Raw genomic sequence first — 14,666 nt, 5'->3', positions numbered from 1 at the left:
TCCCATCCCGTCAGAGTTCCTCCCTCCCTGATTTTCATGCCTCTTTGATGTCTCCCCCCCCTTATATAGTTTGAGAACAACTGCATGCCATAGTATTTTATTAAATAAAAGCATACAGCCATTGATAACCTCCATCATCATCATTTAGCTGTTGATCTCCTTCTATACAGTCGTCTTAAGGCAACGTACAATAACAACTGCAGGAACCAGTTGAAAGCTTAGAGACAGCAGATGCATTTAAGATAAAACTAAAACCCTATGGAATAGATACAGCAAGGACTCATTTATCCAGCTGGGAAAGCCTGTGGGAACAAAAATGTCTTCCAGTTGTTTCCAGAAAGCCCAGATAGTGGGTGCCTGTCATATCTTGATATAGATTCTATTTTGTAGATCAGTGGCAGCAGCAACACTAAAAACCCTGCTTTAGTTACTGCAAAGTGGGCTTCTGAGATTTTGGGGTTTTTATAAATGAGATTTTTTAAAAATGGGGCTTAGTTTTGAGTAGACCTGCATCGTATTAGGGGTCTGAGGGAGCCACAGTGAAGACTGAAATGGGATGTCTTTATCCTGGATTAATTAGTCCAATTACAGACAGATTACTCTCAAGGGAATGCAGCCCTTGTCTAGAGTGGAGTTGGGGAGGTTGTATGCCCTTTAGTCAAAGCATCACGTTTTCCCCAAATTCCTAATTATTACTGCAAAATCTAGAAGGCCCTTTCTATGCAAGAATACTTCCATATAACCCAAGTGAATAGTTCACTATTCAACAAACAAGTGCCCTGCACATATCTACCTTGAGAACCCATGTGGCACAGTGGTTAAGTTTTAGACCAGAATGTTGGAGACTTGGGTTCAGATTCTTCCTGAGCCTTGAGTCTTGCTAAGTGACACTGGACCAGTCAGTCTCTCTCACCCCACCTATCTCACAGGTAAAGTGAGTATGAGATTTCCATTGCTCCGAGTGCCAGGCTGAACAATCTCTTACAACTTCCTTACCTATGAATAGCAGTAGAAATTGCCTTAATTTGCTCAGTTTATTTAACTGATAAAAAATTGGTTTTCTTATCAGAATAACTTTTTTAAAAATGTGATGGATGTGCCGCTGCATTTATACAAAAAAACACCTTTTGTGTGTTTTAAAAAGGCTCTCAAAAGTACAGAGCGAGAAGAGGAGGAGGAGTTGTACACATGCATTCAGGTCTCAAAGACTGAATCAGCTTTGGAACCTCTCATTTCTGAAATCGGCAAGTCCCAGTATCTTGATGAGCCTTCTCAGCTGCAGGAGTTGGTTGCTGTTGTGGATCAGGTACACTTGCTTTACATTAACAGTTGAAGGTATCTTTAGAGCATTGCAAACCAACCTTCCACAATGTGGTGCTTCCCAGGTATAGTTCATTCCCAGCTCCCATCAGCCCCTACCAGCATGGCCAGTGGTCAAGTGTGGTGGGATCCAACAGCATCTAGAGGGTACTAGGTTGGGGGAGGCTTGTTGTTGTTTAGTCGTTTAGTCGTGTCTGACTCTTCATGACCTCATGGACCAGAGCATGTCAGGATAAGGCTAGTGTAGATGAAATCAGTTAGATGGATCAATAACTTTGACTGTGTATGCAGTAGCTTCCTGTGGAAAATGCCAACTGTACCTAAGTTGTCTGAATCACTTTGGAACTTATTATTATGGCTGTTAGTTAATTGAGGGAAATGACAGCTAATTTGATGAATCATTTTCCAAATGAGCAGAAGCAACCGTTTTGAAGCAGGAAGCACACTTTTGTTTGTGAGATACACATTTGTCTCTAATGCCAGTGTGGTGTAGTGGTTAAGAGCGGTAGACTCGTAATCTGGTGAACCGGGTTCGTGTCTCCGCTCCTCCACATGCAGCTGCTGGGTGACCTTGGGCCAGTCACACTTCTTTGAAGTCTCTCAGCCCCACTCACCTCACAGAGTGTTTGTTGTGGGGGAGGAAGGGAAAGGAGAATGTTAGCTGCTTTGAGATTCCTTCGAGTAGTGATAAAGCAGGATATCAAGTCCAAACTCTTCTTCTAAAAACAAGAACAATCTTAGAAAACCTTCTGCCCTTGACAAGAAAGAAGGAGGAGAGGTTTGTTTTCTAAGATGATTCTTGCCATGTTCTTTTTTTTTTTTTTTACAAACACATTTGTTAAAAATAATGCACTTAAATCTGTTGGCTGGTTAATTGGACGTGCTTATTGCATTTATGGTTTGGTAGTCCCTAGAAGAAGCATTGACGTACTCTTTGTCGGATAATTACTTCTTTGTATCTTCTCTCAGCTTACCCCAATTGAAAAGTACGCTTTGAATTACCTAGAGCTCTTCCATGTTTCCACTGATGATAGTGAACTGAAGGAAAATGAGGTATGGCATGTATATGCAGTCACTTCTACAGCAGTAACCTTTTGGGGGGTTGGTGGGTGCATGCCCTTGGTGTGTGTGGCCAGACATACCGCGCTCCCCATCCAGGCAAGCAAGAGGTCTTACCCCAGTTCAAAGACACATTACAGCCTGGCCACTGAGGGATCTGGCCTGAGCAGATTCTTAAGGGCACATAAAGTACTGTGGGAGGCCTTCTTCTGCTCTTACAGTATTATGCAGCAAAGTATCTGTAACGATTTCATGCGAACGAAAGCAAAAACTACAGAAGATGCTTAGAAGACCCAGGATTTTTTAAAAAATAAAATAAAAATGGGAGAGTGACATTTTTATTTCTGTAGCCCATGAAAGCTTATGCCATGGTACATCTTGTGGCACCTAAATATGCACACACACATACTGTATATAAATGTAATAGTTATTTCCACCCTGGAAATCATTGCCTCTGAAATAATTAGCTCAGGGGTGGGCAAACTTGTGGGATCTACTTTGTTGGGCTTTTGAGGTCCAGCGCCGAGGGCCTTCTTGCGGTTCCCTCATTGTGAGAAGCAAAGCTACAGGGAACCAGGCAGAGGGCCTTCTTGGTGGTGGCGCCCACCCTGTGGAACGCCCTACCATCAGATGTCAAAACGATAAACAACTACCTGACATTCAGAAGACATCTGAAGGCAGCCCTGTTCAGGGAAGTTTTTAATGTGTGACATCTTAGTGTATTTTTGGTCTTTGTTGGAAGCCGCCCAGAGTGGCTGGGGAAACCCAGCCAGATGGGTGGGGTACATATAATAAATTATTATTGTTGTTGTTGTTGTAGCAGAACCTGGATATCCACCAACTGGCTCTTGATGTAACAGCTGTGCACTTAGAATTAAAGGATTCTGAGCCCACAAGATTGTTTTGAATACCAGAACGGAGCTCTCGGTCTTTCCACGCAAAAATCCCCTCCTAATTACTTCAGCCTAGTATAATTTAGATTGCAGGGAGGTCATTTTATTGCTGCTATTGTTAAATAGTATTTGGGGTCAGAGATCCTTATCGGTCTACTGCAAGTAACCCAGAAATTTATACCTCCTGCTGATTCCTGAGTTAGTTTTGTAATTGATCTTAATACATTACATTTTTCTTTTAAATATATAAAAAATATATATCTTACCTAGATGGAAGTAAGAACTGCCAAAAAGGTGTGGGAAAATCATCACCTGAAGTTGCTGAAAGAACAAGAGGAGAAAATGCTTTTGGATGGGGAAGAGGAGGAACTGCTCACCTACACTCGGGAAGATGCATATAACAAAGTAATTTACCTGCCAGCTTTTATGCACTTCTTAAAACATTTGAGGGAAACCTGCAGGAAAACAACACTTATGTCCCTTCATCTCCAATGGATTGCCAACCTAGCTCTCCTCTAGGATACTAGAAGCTATAAGAACCTCAAGCAGGGCAGTCCATCTCTTCCACTCCAGAGTATTTCATTTTTCTAATATTTCATTGGGTACTGATTCTTAGTTTTCATTGGGCTTTTTTAATTTAAGGGGGGGGTATATTACCTTCCCTTAGCTTTTTCTTTTTTTTAAAAGGTTGTATCCACTGTTAATCCTAGATGCATTGAAATTAATGGACCAAAGGTAGAGACATAATTTCATTGAGTATACTCTTAAGTAGGACCACCACGGGGATAAAACCCACAATGAATTGTGCTTCTCATAGATTCTTGGAAGAAGTTGGAAGGCATTCTGAGGGTCGTCTAGTCCAACTCCCTGCAATGCAGGAATCTCTACTAAATCATACATGACAGGTGGCCACCCAAACTCTGCTTAAAAACCGCCAGGAAGGAGAACACACCACCCTTTGTGGAAGTCTCTTTCACTGTTGAACAGCTCTTACTATCAGAAAGTCCTTCCTGATGTTTAGTCAGAATCTCCTTTCTTGTAATTTGAATCCATTGGTTCGGGTCCTAGCCTCTGGAGCAGGAATAAACAAGCTTGCTCCATCCTCCATGTTACAGCCCTTTAGATATTTGAAGACAGCTATTTTCTCCTCTGGTTTCATCAGAACTAAGTGTGCCTCTCTTCCCCCCGCTCCCTGCTCCAGGAATATATTTATGAAGGCCCAGATGGACAAACTGAAATAATGCCGGTAAGTCTGTATTGATTTTATTACCTCTTCAGTGTGGGGGTGGATGTGGGGCGGAGGCGAGGAAAACGCATACGCACACGCTGTATGCAGAGGGGCAGTATGCTCTTGAGTACCAGTCCCTGGAAACTGCAGGAGGAGAGATTGCTGTTGCACTCATGGTCCTGCTTGCAGGCTTCCCACAGGTAGCTTGTTGGCCACTATGAGAACAGGATCCTGGACTAGATGGGCCATTGGCCTGATCCAGCAGGGCCTTCTTATGTTAGTGCATTCACACCTACGTATCCCTCTGGTTACGTAAACTTCGGGATGCGAACATGGCAAACCTGGAAGTATTTTTCCAGGTTTCCCCGTGCGTGCATGTGCAGAAGCTCTAAACCGTGCCACGCGTGCATGCACAGAAGCGATAAACTGTGCCATGCGCATGTGTCCTCCGGCTTGCAAAAACCTCGGGATGCGGCCGGACCTCTGGAACGGATCCCGTTTGCAACTGGAGGTACCCCGTACACACTCTTTCTCTTTCTCTTCCACACGCACGCACACCCTCTGCTTATCCGAGAACACAAAGCGAGGTAACTCTCTTCTAATGCTTTGTACAGCTCTGGACTCCCCCAACGCCACCTCAGGATGACAACGACATCTATATCGACTCCGTCATGTGCCTGATGTATGAGAGCACCCCGATCCCAGAGTCCAAACTGCCCCCTGTGTATGTCAGGAAGGAGCGTAAGCGCCACAAAACGGATCCATCCGGTAAACATCGGGTTTTTATGTAGGATATACATTGTCAGACACCTCCCGGCGTTGCTTCTGTGGGTGTGGAACTCCTTTGTTACAGGAAGCCCAAGCTGAGAAAGTTGCTGTTATGTCATAGGCTTTCCAAAGATTATTTTAAACATGGAGAAACCGGCTGGGAAGTGGGGTTGTGCTGTTGTGAGGCCCAGCAGGAGGGGGCTCCTCAGGCAGTTAGGTTGTGGGAAGGTGCTGGTGGTCAGTCCGAGGCAAGAGGCAGGCATGGATCAAATTCTGAACATTCCAGGATAGGCAAGAGATAAAATCAGAGCATGTGCTTTTCAGAAATTCCCGGTTCAACCTGTGGCATCTCCAGTTTGTTTGTTTTCTTTAAAATAAGGTATGAAGTAGCTGATGATGCAGAAGACCTCTCTCTGCGTAAGATGCTGAAGAGCTGCTGCCAGTCAGCAGACCAGGGATAGCCAGTGTGGTACTCTCTGGATATTTCTTGGACTACATCTCCCATCATCCCTGACCATAGGCTGTGCTGGCTGAGTCTGATGGGAACAACATCTGGAGCGCACCACATTGGCTACCCCTGCAGTAGACAACCTTGGGCCAGGTGGACAAGCAGTCTGACCTCACACAAGTTTCTTACCCAGAAGTCTCAGGGCCAGAGGCAGGGAGTGTAAACCAAGGCAGACAGGAGGTGGTGTTACAAAACCAGCAGTATAAGGGGATGGAGAAGGAGAGGTTAGGTTTTCTGAAATGAACAGGTGGCTCAGGTTGAGGAGTCTGTGGCCCTCCAGATGTTTGCGACCTTCAGCTCCTGTCAGCCCCAGACAGCATAGCCCAGTGGTCAGAGATGATGGGAAATGAAGTTCAACCTGAAGAGCCCCAGGTTCTCTGGGCTCGAGCTTTTGCGGGGGATGTTCAAGGATTGACTGTTATGGTCAGCTGACAAAGTGCTCAGGCAGGTGATGACACTTCTGGTGCTGCAGCCTAGGGAGCACCTACGAAGCGCAGAGCTCAGTCTGCCAGGTTTGTGGATGATACAGCACATGGGTGGCAGAGGTGCTAAAGCATTAGCGCCTACTGGCTGGTTGCAGTGGCACAAGTGCTCTTTGCCCCTCATTTGTCTTATGGCTGTGGGTCTCCCCCTGCCCTCCACATTGGTACAACTAGTACCTGCCCAGATCACTAAATTTATGACGGTGTTAGGGATTTGTTTTTCTTTTTAATTATTCCCCAGCAAACAGCTGAAAACCTCCCTGATCTGCCAGAGTACCATAGGCGTTGTGGTGGATCAAAGCTTATTACGCCTGTGACCTTTGAGGGCTTTGGAAACTCTCTCATAATTTTTAACATCCTTGCGTAGTTTGTATGTTCATTGGCCCTTCCCACTCCCCGCCACCAACTGCTTCACTGAGCCCAGCATCCCTCTTCCCAGCTGCAGGAAGGAAGAAGAAGCAGCGCCACGGGGAGACGGTTATCCCTCCCCGGTCACTCTTTGACCGAGCCACTCTGGGGATGCTGAAAATGAAGCGGGAAGGCAAAGAGCAGAAGAAGAACATCCTTCTGAAGCAGCAGACCCAGTTTGCAAAGCCACTCCCGACTCTCGTGAAGCCGGCTGCAGAGGCGGGCCAAGACAATCCTGAGTGGCTCATCAGCGAGGACTGGGCGCTCCTCCAGGTGAGATGGCGTCTGCAACACTGGGTTCACCGCAGATGCAAGAAGTCTTTGGGTTACACTCACCTCTGGCTGTACTCCGAATAGACCCATAGAAACTGATGGGCATAGCCAATGTAGGCCCGTTGATTATCAGTGAGCCTGCTCTGAGTAGAATTTAGTTGGCCAGAACTCCATTGCTGAATAGCTAAATGTGTGTTTCTCCCAGTTTGTCGCCATCTGGCGGTCCTGGGTGCTTGATGCTTTCCCACTCCATCCACTAGGTGCCAGGTACGTTCCAAGAAAGACTTGGCCAGAACTGGGCTCACTTCCAAGTCCTTCATCTGCCTCTGCAGCGTACAGACATAAGGTCTGGCGGGGGTGTGCGCGCGCTGCTTATTTATTGAGTCCCCTGTGCCCCCTCCCAATAAGAGTATTCCCAGGGTGGTAGACATTGCTACATGAAGTCATTTAAAAGGCAAAGACGACAGAATAAACCACTGCAAGGACAGGTGGATTTGGTTGCAGCATAAGCCAGCATCCTCAGAAGTTTTAAAAGCCTTTTAAAATAGCAATTAAAAAAGTGCAACACTTTCATTTTATTGCCTTTCTTGGAATGTCTAAAACTACAACCGTTAGCCACTATTTTTCTTTATTTTCTGTGCAGCTACTAAGCTCTGTATTCCTTGTATGGGTATGTTTCTCACTTGAAATTAAAAATGAGTTTAAAAGCTTAAAAGTAATAATTTGTTGAGTGGGATGCCAGGTAACCCTCCCAGGTGGGGGTATTCCATAGGCAGAGCTCCCCCTCTTACCCCGCCTACCAGAGACACTAAGAGGGGTGTGTGTCCAAAGATGACCTTATATTGTATAGGTTGATTCATCTGGCATGTGTTGTGCCTTTTGGGATCCCGCTTGGTGGACATAATGGCCAACAAGTATCAAGCCAGTTTTGCTTCAATCACAATGATGACCTAAACCTGTAAAGTAAACGGAAATATACTTGCTAATTTTGGAGAAAGTTAAGGAGACACCAGTAGGGTGTTGAGTAAACCTACCCCAATGCCCCCAGTTAATATGGAGGAGTCAAGTTTTCGCAGTTGTGTTGGTTTTGTTTTGCAAAACTGCAGCCCCACTCTGCATACCCCATTTCTTCATGTATACAGTGGTGCCTCGCAAGACGAAAAGAATCCGTTCTGTGATTCTCTTCGTCTAGCGGTTTTTTTGTCTTGCGAAGCAAGCCCATTGATGGATTAGCGCTATTAGCAGCTTTTAGCGGCTTATCGGATCAGCTGATAAGCGGCTTAGCGGCTTAGAAAAAGGGGGGGGGAGGAAAAAAAACCCCGCAGGAACTCGCAAGACATTTTCGTCTTGCGAAGCAAGCCCATAGGAGATTCGTTTTGCGAAGCACCTCCAAAACGGAAAACTCTTTCGTCTAGCGAGTTTTCTGTCTTGCGAGGCATTCGTCTTGCGGGGCACCACTGTATAGTCCTCACTCTCCACAATGGCTATCTTCTGCTTCCGCTGTCAGAGGCAGTGCGCCTCTGGTTATCCTTTTCCGGGGGGATCAAAGGAGAATGCTGTTGTGCTCATGCTCTGCTTGCAGGCTTCCCATGGGCGCAGAATAGGATGCTGGACTTGATCAGTTTTGTGCTGATAAAGTGCGATAAAATAGTGAGTTCAGCTTCATGTGCAACATACTAACCTGCAACATATTTTATTAAGCAAGTGGGACCCGCAACAAAGTCTTGCAGTGTGGGGTGCTCTTGGTCAAGTACCCCAGAAAGCAGCTCTGTCTCTCTGGTTACTTCATTCCATTCCCCTTCTCCCGTCCTGTTTTCTGGGTCCTCCACTCCAACAGATACTCCACATTCTGTGGCCACTGACCATGTGTAGCCCTGTTTTGTCTCTCACACACCTCAGGTTTGTGGGGTTTTTTCTGTTGTACTGCTGCAAACCTTGTGTTCCTCCCAAGTGCCTCCTCTTAGGGAACCAGAACTGGACCACCCACACATCAGAATCAGCACTCACTCCCCAGATATCACTAGTGAAGAGGATAGCAATAGAGTCTTACTTCCTGTCTGTCCTCCCCCTTCTTTGCAGGCGGTCAAACAGTTGCTGGAGCTGCCTCTCAACCTCGCAGTCGTGTCCCCGGCTCACACGCCCAACTGGGATCTGGTCAGCGACGTAGTGAACTCCTGCAGCCGAGTTTACCGCTCCCCGAAACAGTGTCGCAACCGCTACGAAAACGTCGTCATTCCAAGAGAAGAAGGGAAGGTGGGTGTAAGCCGAAGTAGGCAACTTTCTTGCACACGCTTTAGGGAGTCAGAAGCATAAGCAAATCCTTATGAAATTTGTAAAGAGAGGACCCGTACTTGTGATACTTTTCTTTTTTGGATCGTTTTACGTGGCACTCTTTTTCCTCCCTTTTTTTGTATTTGGAAATAAAATAAAATTTGGCAATGTGCTATAGAGTTCTTGCAACAGCCCTGTGAGTTAGGCCAGCATTTTGCCCGTTTTACCAATGGGGAGTTGAGACTGAGACATAGTGGCTTGTCCAAGGCCTCCCGGCATGCGTTCCCCCTCCCCCTCTTTTTTTTTTTTTTGGTTGATCAGGGTACTGACCTCTGATCTCCTGGGCCTTAAGCCTCACCCTCTGTCCACTTGTACCACACTGGCTCTTATAGAGACTTTCTATTTATGTCACTAATCTAAATCCAAACCCATCGCAGAAAGTCAAACTTTGCTTCTTATTTTACAGCTTATGTATGAAGCGAACCCTAAGAAGAAGACAAAAAGCATTTATAAGGTGTGCACTTACAAATTGTTGTTCCAATTCAGACAGTCTGGTATCTTAAGCATCAGCAGAGGTGGACACAAGATGAAGTAGGAGATCCATATTTGAGTCCTGATTTGAACGCTCAATCAGCCATTTAAAGCCTTCCCATCTATTTCGCGTTGACGCAATAGATTGTGGCGCCAGGCGACCTTTGTCTCAAAGATGTGATTTGAAGAGTGATTTCTCACACTTTAGCCAGCTTGAATTAAAAAATAAAAAGTGTTTTGTCCACCTCCCAGAAATGCCACCTCATTCCGCATGATTATTATAATTAGTACCTTTTTTTTTGTTTCTTATTTTGAAAAAAAATGTTTTGTTACTAGCTTTTTTTTACTTTTCATTTTGAAATCTGATTGCTTTGCAGACATTTAATGAATTAATCCCTGCAACGCCCCATCAGGTAATGTATCATCCCCAACTTAACAGCTGCAGAAGCGTAGTTGTAAATTAGTTGTAGTAGGGTTAGAGGTGATAGCAGCAAATATAAACAGCTTTCCGGAAACCAGACCGCAAAGGGGCAAAGTTGGGTGCCATGGAGAAAGAGCTTTTGGCCTCAAGTTACAGTTCCTGCTAAACTTCTTCTTCTGACCAAGATAATCAAATTTAGGGAAATATTTGGGATGTTGCCGATTAACATGGCATTTGTCGGGAGACCAGTATTACAGTGAGTGTGTGAGAGAATGCACATGTGCATATTTTTATGTGCACCTGGTGAAGGAGTACCTGAGGAAGTAGCATCACTGAAGACAAGCGGGTGTGCACCTGATCAGTGGCTCAGCTACTTCAGACTTCTGAAGTCCCCCATGCATGCTGCTCTGTGCTTTCCACAGAAGAGCAGGGTTAAGTAAGTACAGGAAGCAAATTAGTGCTAGCAAGTCCATCTGGCAGTGTGTTGCCGATATGGTCTGATGTGACGGTATGGCTGGTTAGGCAGAATAACTGCCCGAAGCTCTCTGGCCCACTGACCTGACTGCTCTGACGTCTTAGGAGCCCAGGGTAGGTGAGCTCCGGGGTGGGGTGGGGGGACCAGAATGGGGAACAAGCCATTTTGTAAAAACAAAACAAAACCCGGCGCCAAAACAAAACCTTTGGCACTTAATCAAAGAAAGGGAGTTGTGGGGTACCCAGCCAAGCTGCTTCTCAGTGGTGCAATTTGACTGGTTCAGGCCAGATTCCCTGTTTCTGGTCCCAGTCAGCCCAGAGTTCCTACCTGCCCCATGGAATAGGGGGGTCAATAATGAGAATTATTCAGCTGCTCAGCCTGAGACAGAATCGTTTTGGAGTGTGGGGATAAGAAGTCAGTTGTTTCAGGTTTGTGTACACTTCAGAAATACTACCCACCAGGACCTCCCAAGTGTTCCTAATTCTCCAGTCTCCATTTTCATGATTATATAAAATGGGAAATTAATCTGGTATTATTTTTCTTTCCCTACATTTCTGGCACTTGAGTCGGCAGCTTACAAACTTGGTAGCGATGCAATATTTGGCATAACCTATTACCCATGGTTATAAGAGGGAAAGCAAGCCACATATCCCCCTTTGCCTCCTGCCCATCTCTTACACATGCTCTCTCTTCCTTTTCTGTTTCACGGCTGTTTATAGAGCAGGTTTATCTCTGCACTGATGACAGCGCTAACCATGGTTGGCTTTAACCAGAGTTTGCAAGCCTCCTTCAATCTCTGTATACAAAGCTAACTTGAAGCCAGTCATGTTGAGCAATAATGCAGATATTCATTTGTTCATTAAATACATCTGTACAGTGCCCTTAATTCAATAGATTCCGAATAAATCCAGGAACCATCTACCCACACCGTGTTTAGCTCTGAAAAGCAAAGGAAGAGGGACAAACGTGAGAAATGGAACATTCAGATCCATGGATCACCCTGCTATTGGGATTAAGCTCTAGTAGTTTATAATCGTAGTTTGTGCTTTACTTGTTTGTTAGTATTTGTATACTTAGTATACAGTAAGCCTGCAACTTATGCATTTAACTTGTGTGCATTCAACTTCATGTGCTTGGCAAAAATAGCAAATTAAAAGGGGGGCAGAAAGGGAGTGAATGTCGGGGGGGGGGAGACTTTGGCAGTCCCACCTGTCATTGAATTAAATGTGATTTTGGCTTTAGGCGCAGTCCCTGGAACAGAAGCCCTACATAAGTTGCAAGTTTACTGTACCAGATCTCTTACGTAGGCAGAAACATTACAGAGTCTTATATTGCGCCTTGTAAAACTTTGTTGTTGTTTGTTCATATTTAGACAAAGAATAGCCGACCACTTCGAACAAATCAGCTCTATGCCCAAGATGAGGGCTCCACGCACACCCAGCTTTACACTAATCATTTTGAGATTATGAAAATCATTGCTGGGAAGAGAAGCCCACCGATCAAACCCCTGTAAGTTCATAGGGAAGACGCTCCTCTTGCAGCCACTGCAGTAAAACTATTCTATACAAAAGCCATTTGCTATGTTGCTATGCAAGCCCATTGCAACAAAAACAATAGAGGCTTGGTATACATTGCAAGTAGCTTTTTGTGGCATAGCCTTTTTTGTGGACCCTAGTCCAGTTCATCAGGTGCATGAAGTGCTATCCTTGAGTTAACAGGTCTTGAATCAGGTGGATGTGACTTAATAGCAATGACATGAGAAAAAAACTTCATCCAGTGATTATTCCATATTTAATTTGGTTAGTTCAGAAGACAGCTGTTGATAGCACAAACGTTGTGGCATTGGGTAGCCAATTAACACATGTAATTGACAAAAATCCCATGTGTTTTCATATTGTCTCCAATGGCAGTTCTTCATATACAGTGTATTGATTGTAAACAGAATAGAAATCTGAAGTCCACTATATAATTCTTCCTTGGGGTTCTTTGCCAAATGCAAATATGTTGTGTTTTCTTAAGGTCAAAAAGTGTTCTGGTGGATCTGTCAGTGCATGTGTTGGTGCCGTGACTTTAGAATATACAGCACTGCTCCTCTCTTCAGGAGTATTCTTTCTCCCCTCCCCTCCTCGGCCACCTTTAAATAAAGGGGCATTTTGGAAATGTGTTTCTTTGACAACAAATGTCCTCTTGGGTTGTATTTCAGACTTGGTATGAACCCTTTCCAGAAGAATCCAAAACACACTTCAGTACTTGCAGAAAGGTAAGAAGCTTCAGGTAGGAGGGAGGGGTGTGACAGGGCAAGATTAGCACCCGCCCCCCCTTCTTTCTCCAAGCACTTTAAGCAAAGAACAGGGAAAGGATGGAGTTGATCAAGGGTCAGCAAACTTTTTCAGCAGGGGGCCGGTCCACTGTCCCTCAGACCTTGTGGGGGTCCGGACTATATTTTGAAATAAATAAATAAAGAACAAATTCCTTTGCCCCACAAATAACCCAGAGATGCATTTTAAATAAAAGCACGCATTCTACTCATGCAAAAACACCAGGCAGGCCCCACAAATAACCCAGAGACACATTTTAAATAAAAGGACACATTCTACTCATGTAAAAACACACTGATTCCCGGACCGTCCGCGGGCCGAATTTAGAAGGCGATTGGGCTGGATCCGGCCCCCAGACCTTAGTTTGCCTACCCATGGAGTTGATCTTTTCAGCAGAGACCCACACATACACAGAGAGATGCTCTGCATTGGGTGCAATCCAGCTAAAGCGAAATGCTTCTAAGTCCTTGTTGATATTGCTGGAAGTGATTTTAAGCATGTGCTCAACTCTTCCATCAAAATCAGTAGGCCTTGATAAAAGCTCTGGACTTTTGACCAAATGGTGCCCCAGTTCTTCCCCCTTCATAATTTCTAATTTAGTTCGTTCCTCTTCATTCCCAGCGGCATCAACTACGACAAGCCACTTCCTCCCATTCAAGTTGCATCTCTCCGAGCAGAGCGTATCGCAAAGGAGAAGAAGGTACGTTGCGAAGGAGATTCCAGTTCCTGCGCCGAAACAGTGAGTCAGGGGATGTTGTTTGGTGATAGGTCCAGTCTCACTCCTCCCCCTCCATAGTGGGGATGAACTAATGTATATGGTATGCTGCAGCTATTTGAAATATGTGATATAAAGGCTTTGTATTGACACTGTAGGGGCTTTATTCACAGTCTAATCTGGATTTAGTTCATTTATGAAATTTGTTGTTTTACCAGCACGGCTGGTCTCTCATTGTGTTACCAGTTCGGTTTTTTTAGGGCATGTTCTCACGTTCATTTTGCCAGTGCGGCTGGGGCAGTAATATTGAAACTTGGGAATAGCGTCATGGGTGTATCTTTCATTCATCATGTGATAAGTGTCTCCCATGCTTCTTATTTTGTTTAGAAACAGAAGCTGAAGTCGGGTGGTGGTGGGAGGGTATGATTCAGACTGGGACAGCAGTGCATGGGATTGATCTTGTCTCCCTGCACCATTATTTATTTAAATATTTGGAAACCACACTTCCATACATAATAATCAAAGGTGCCATACAGGCTAAAGACACAGCATTGCAATAAAAATGCCAGACAGATCAGTAAGAGCGGGTTGGCAGAGAATATAAGAGATTTAAAAGCATGCGGGGGGCAGGCTTTATGTTGGGGGGGGGGGCAGAACTGAGTTATCTGTGAAATGATTGGTCAATTAAGTATTTTTTATTATTTTCTTAGTGGGAGGGGCAGCTGCCCCCCTGCACCCCCTGACTACGCCCATGTTTGAAAGGCCCGTCTGAATAATACAGTTTTTAGAAGACATCAAAAAAATGAACAGGGATGTCTCCTGCCAAACTTCTATTGGCAAGGAGTTCCACAGGGCAAAACGTGCCACACCAAAGACTTGGTCCCTGATTAGGGCAAGCTGAACCTCAGGGGCATGTGAAACAAATCAAAGTGTCCCAGGCCTCAGTGGCCAAGGTGGACCGGAAGGAATTCCTTGCTGTAAATCCCCCAAATCTCA

General features: G+C 45.0%; 1 protein-coding gene across 21 annotated transcripts in view; it reads left to right on the top strand.

Moving 5' to 3' along the window:
- Positions 1–14,666, top strand: part of EP400 (E1A binding protein p400) — a 74,795-nt gene that overhangs the window by 48,840 nt on the left and 11,289 nt on the right. For 10 of the 21 annotated variants that reach the window (XM_082202949.1, XM_082202948.1, XM_082202947.1 and 7 more), the window contains 12 exons: positions 1,145–1,306; positions 2,290–2,373; positions 3,543–3,677; positions 4,474–4,518; positions 5,115–5,268; positions 6,698–6,939; positions 9,019–9,192; positions 9,677–9,724; positions 10,119–10,154; positions 12,010–12,146; positions 12,841–12,897; positions 13,577–13,694. In XM_082202949.1, the coding sequence (XP_082059075.1) occupies positions 1,145–1,306; positions 2,290–2,373; positions 3,543–3,677; positions 4,474–4,518; positions 5,115–5,268; positions 6,698–6,939; positions 9,019–9,192; positions 9,677–9,724; positions 10,119–10,154; positions 12,010–12,146; positions 12,841–12,897; positions 13,577–13,694 (1,392 nt within the window). The remainder of the gene's footprint in view (positions 1–1,144; positions 1,307–2,289; positions 2,374–3,542; positions 3,678–4,473; positions 4,519–5,114; positions 5,269–6,697; positions 6,940–9,018; positions 9,193–9,676; positions 9,725–10,118; positions 10,155–12,009; positions 12,147–12,840; positions 12,898–13,576; positions 13,695–14,666) is intronic. The other 11 variants (XM_082202951.1, XM_082202962.1, XM_082202944.1 and 8 more) reach the window with 5 other exon arrangements.

The sequence above is a fragment of the Podarcis vaucheri genome (genome assembly GCF_965113315.1).
Source record: "Podarcis vaucheri genome assembly, chromosome: 16".
Lineage (NCBI taxonomy): Eukaryota > Metazoa > Chordata > Lepidosauria > Squamata > Lacertidae > Podarcis > Podarcis vaucheri.
Note: the sequence above shows the minus strand (reverse complement) of the source record. Positions and strands in the feature narration are given on the sequence as shown.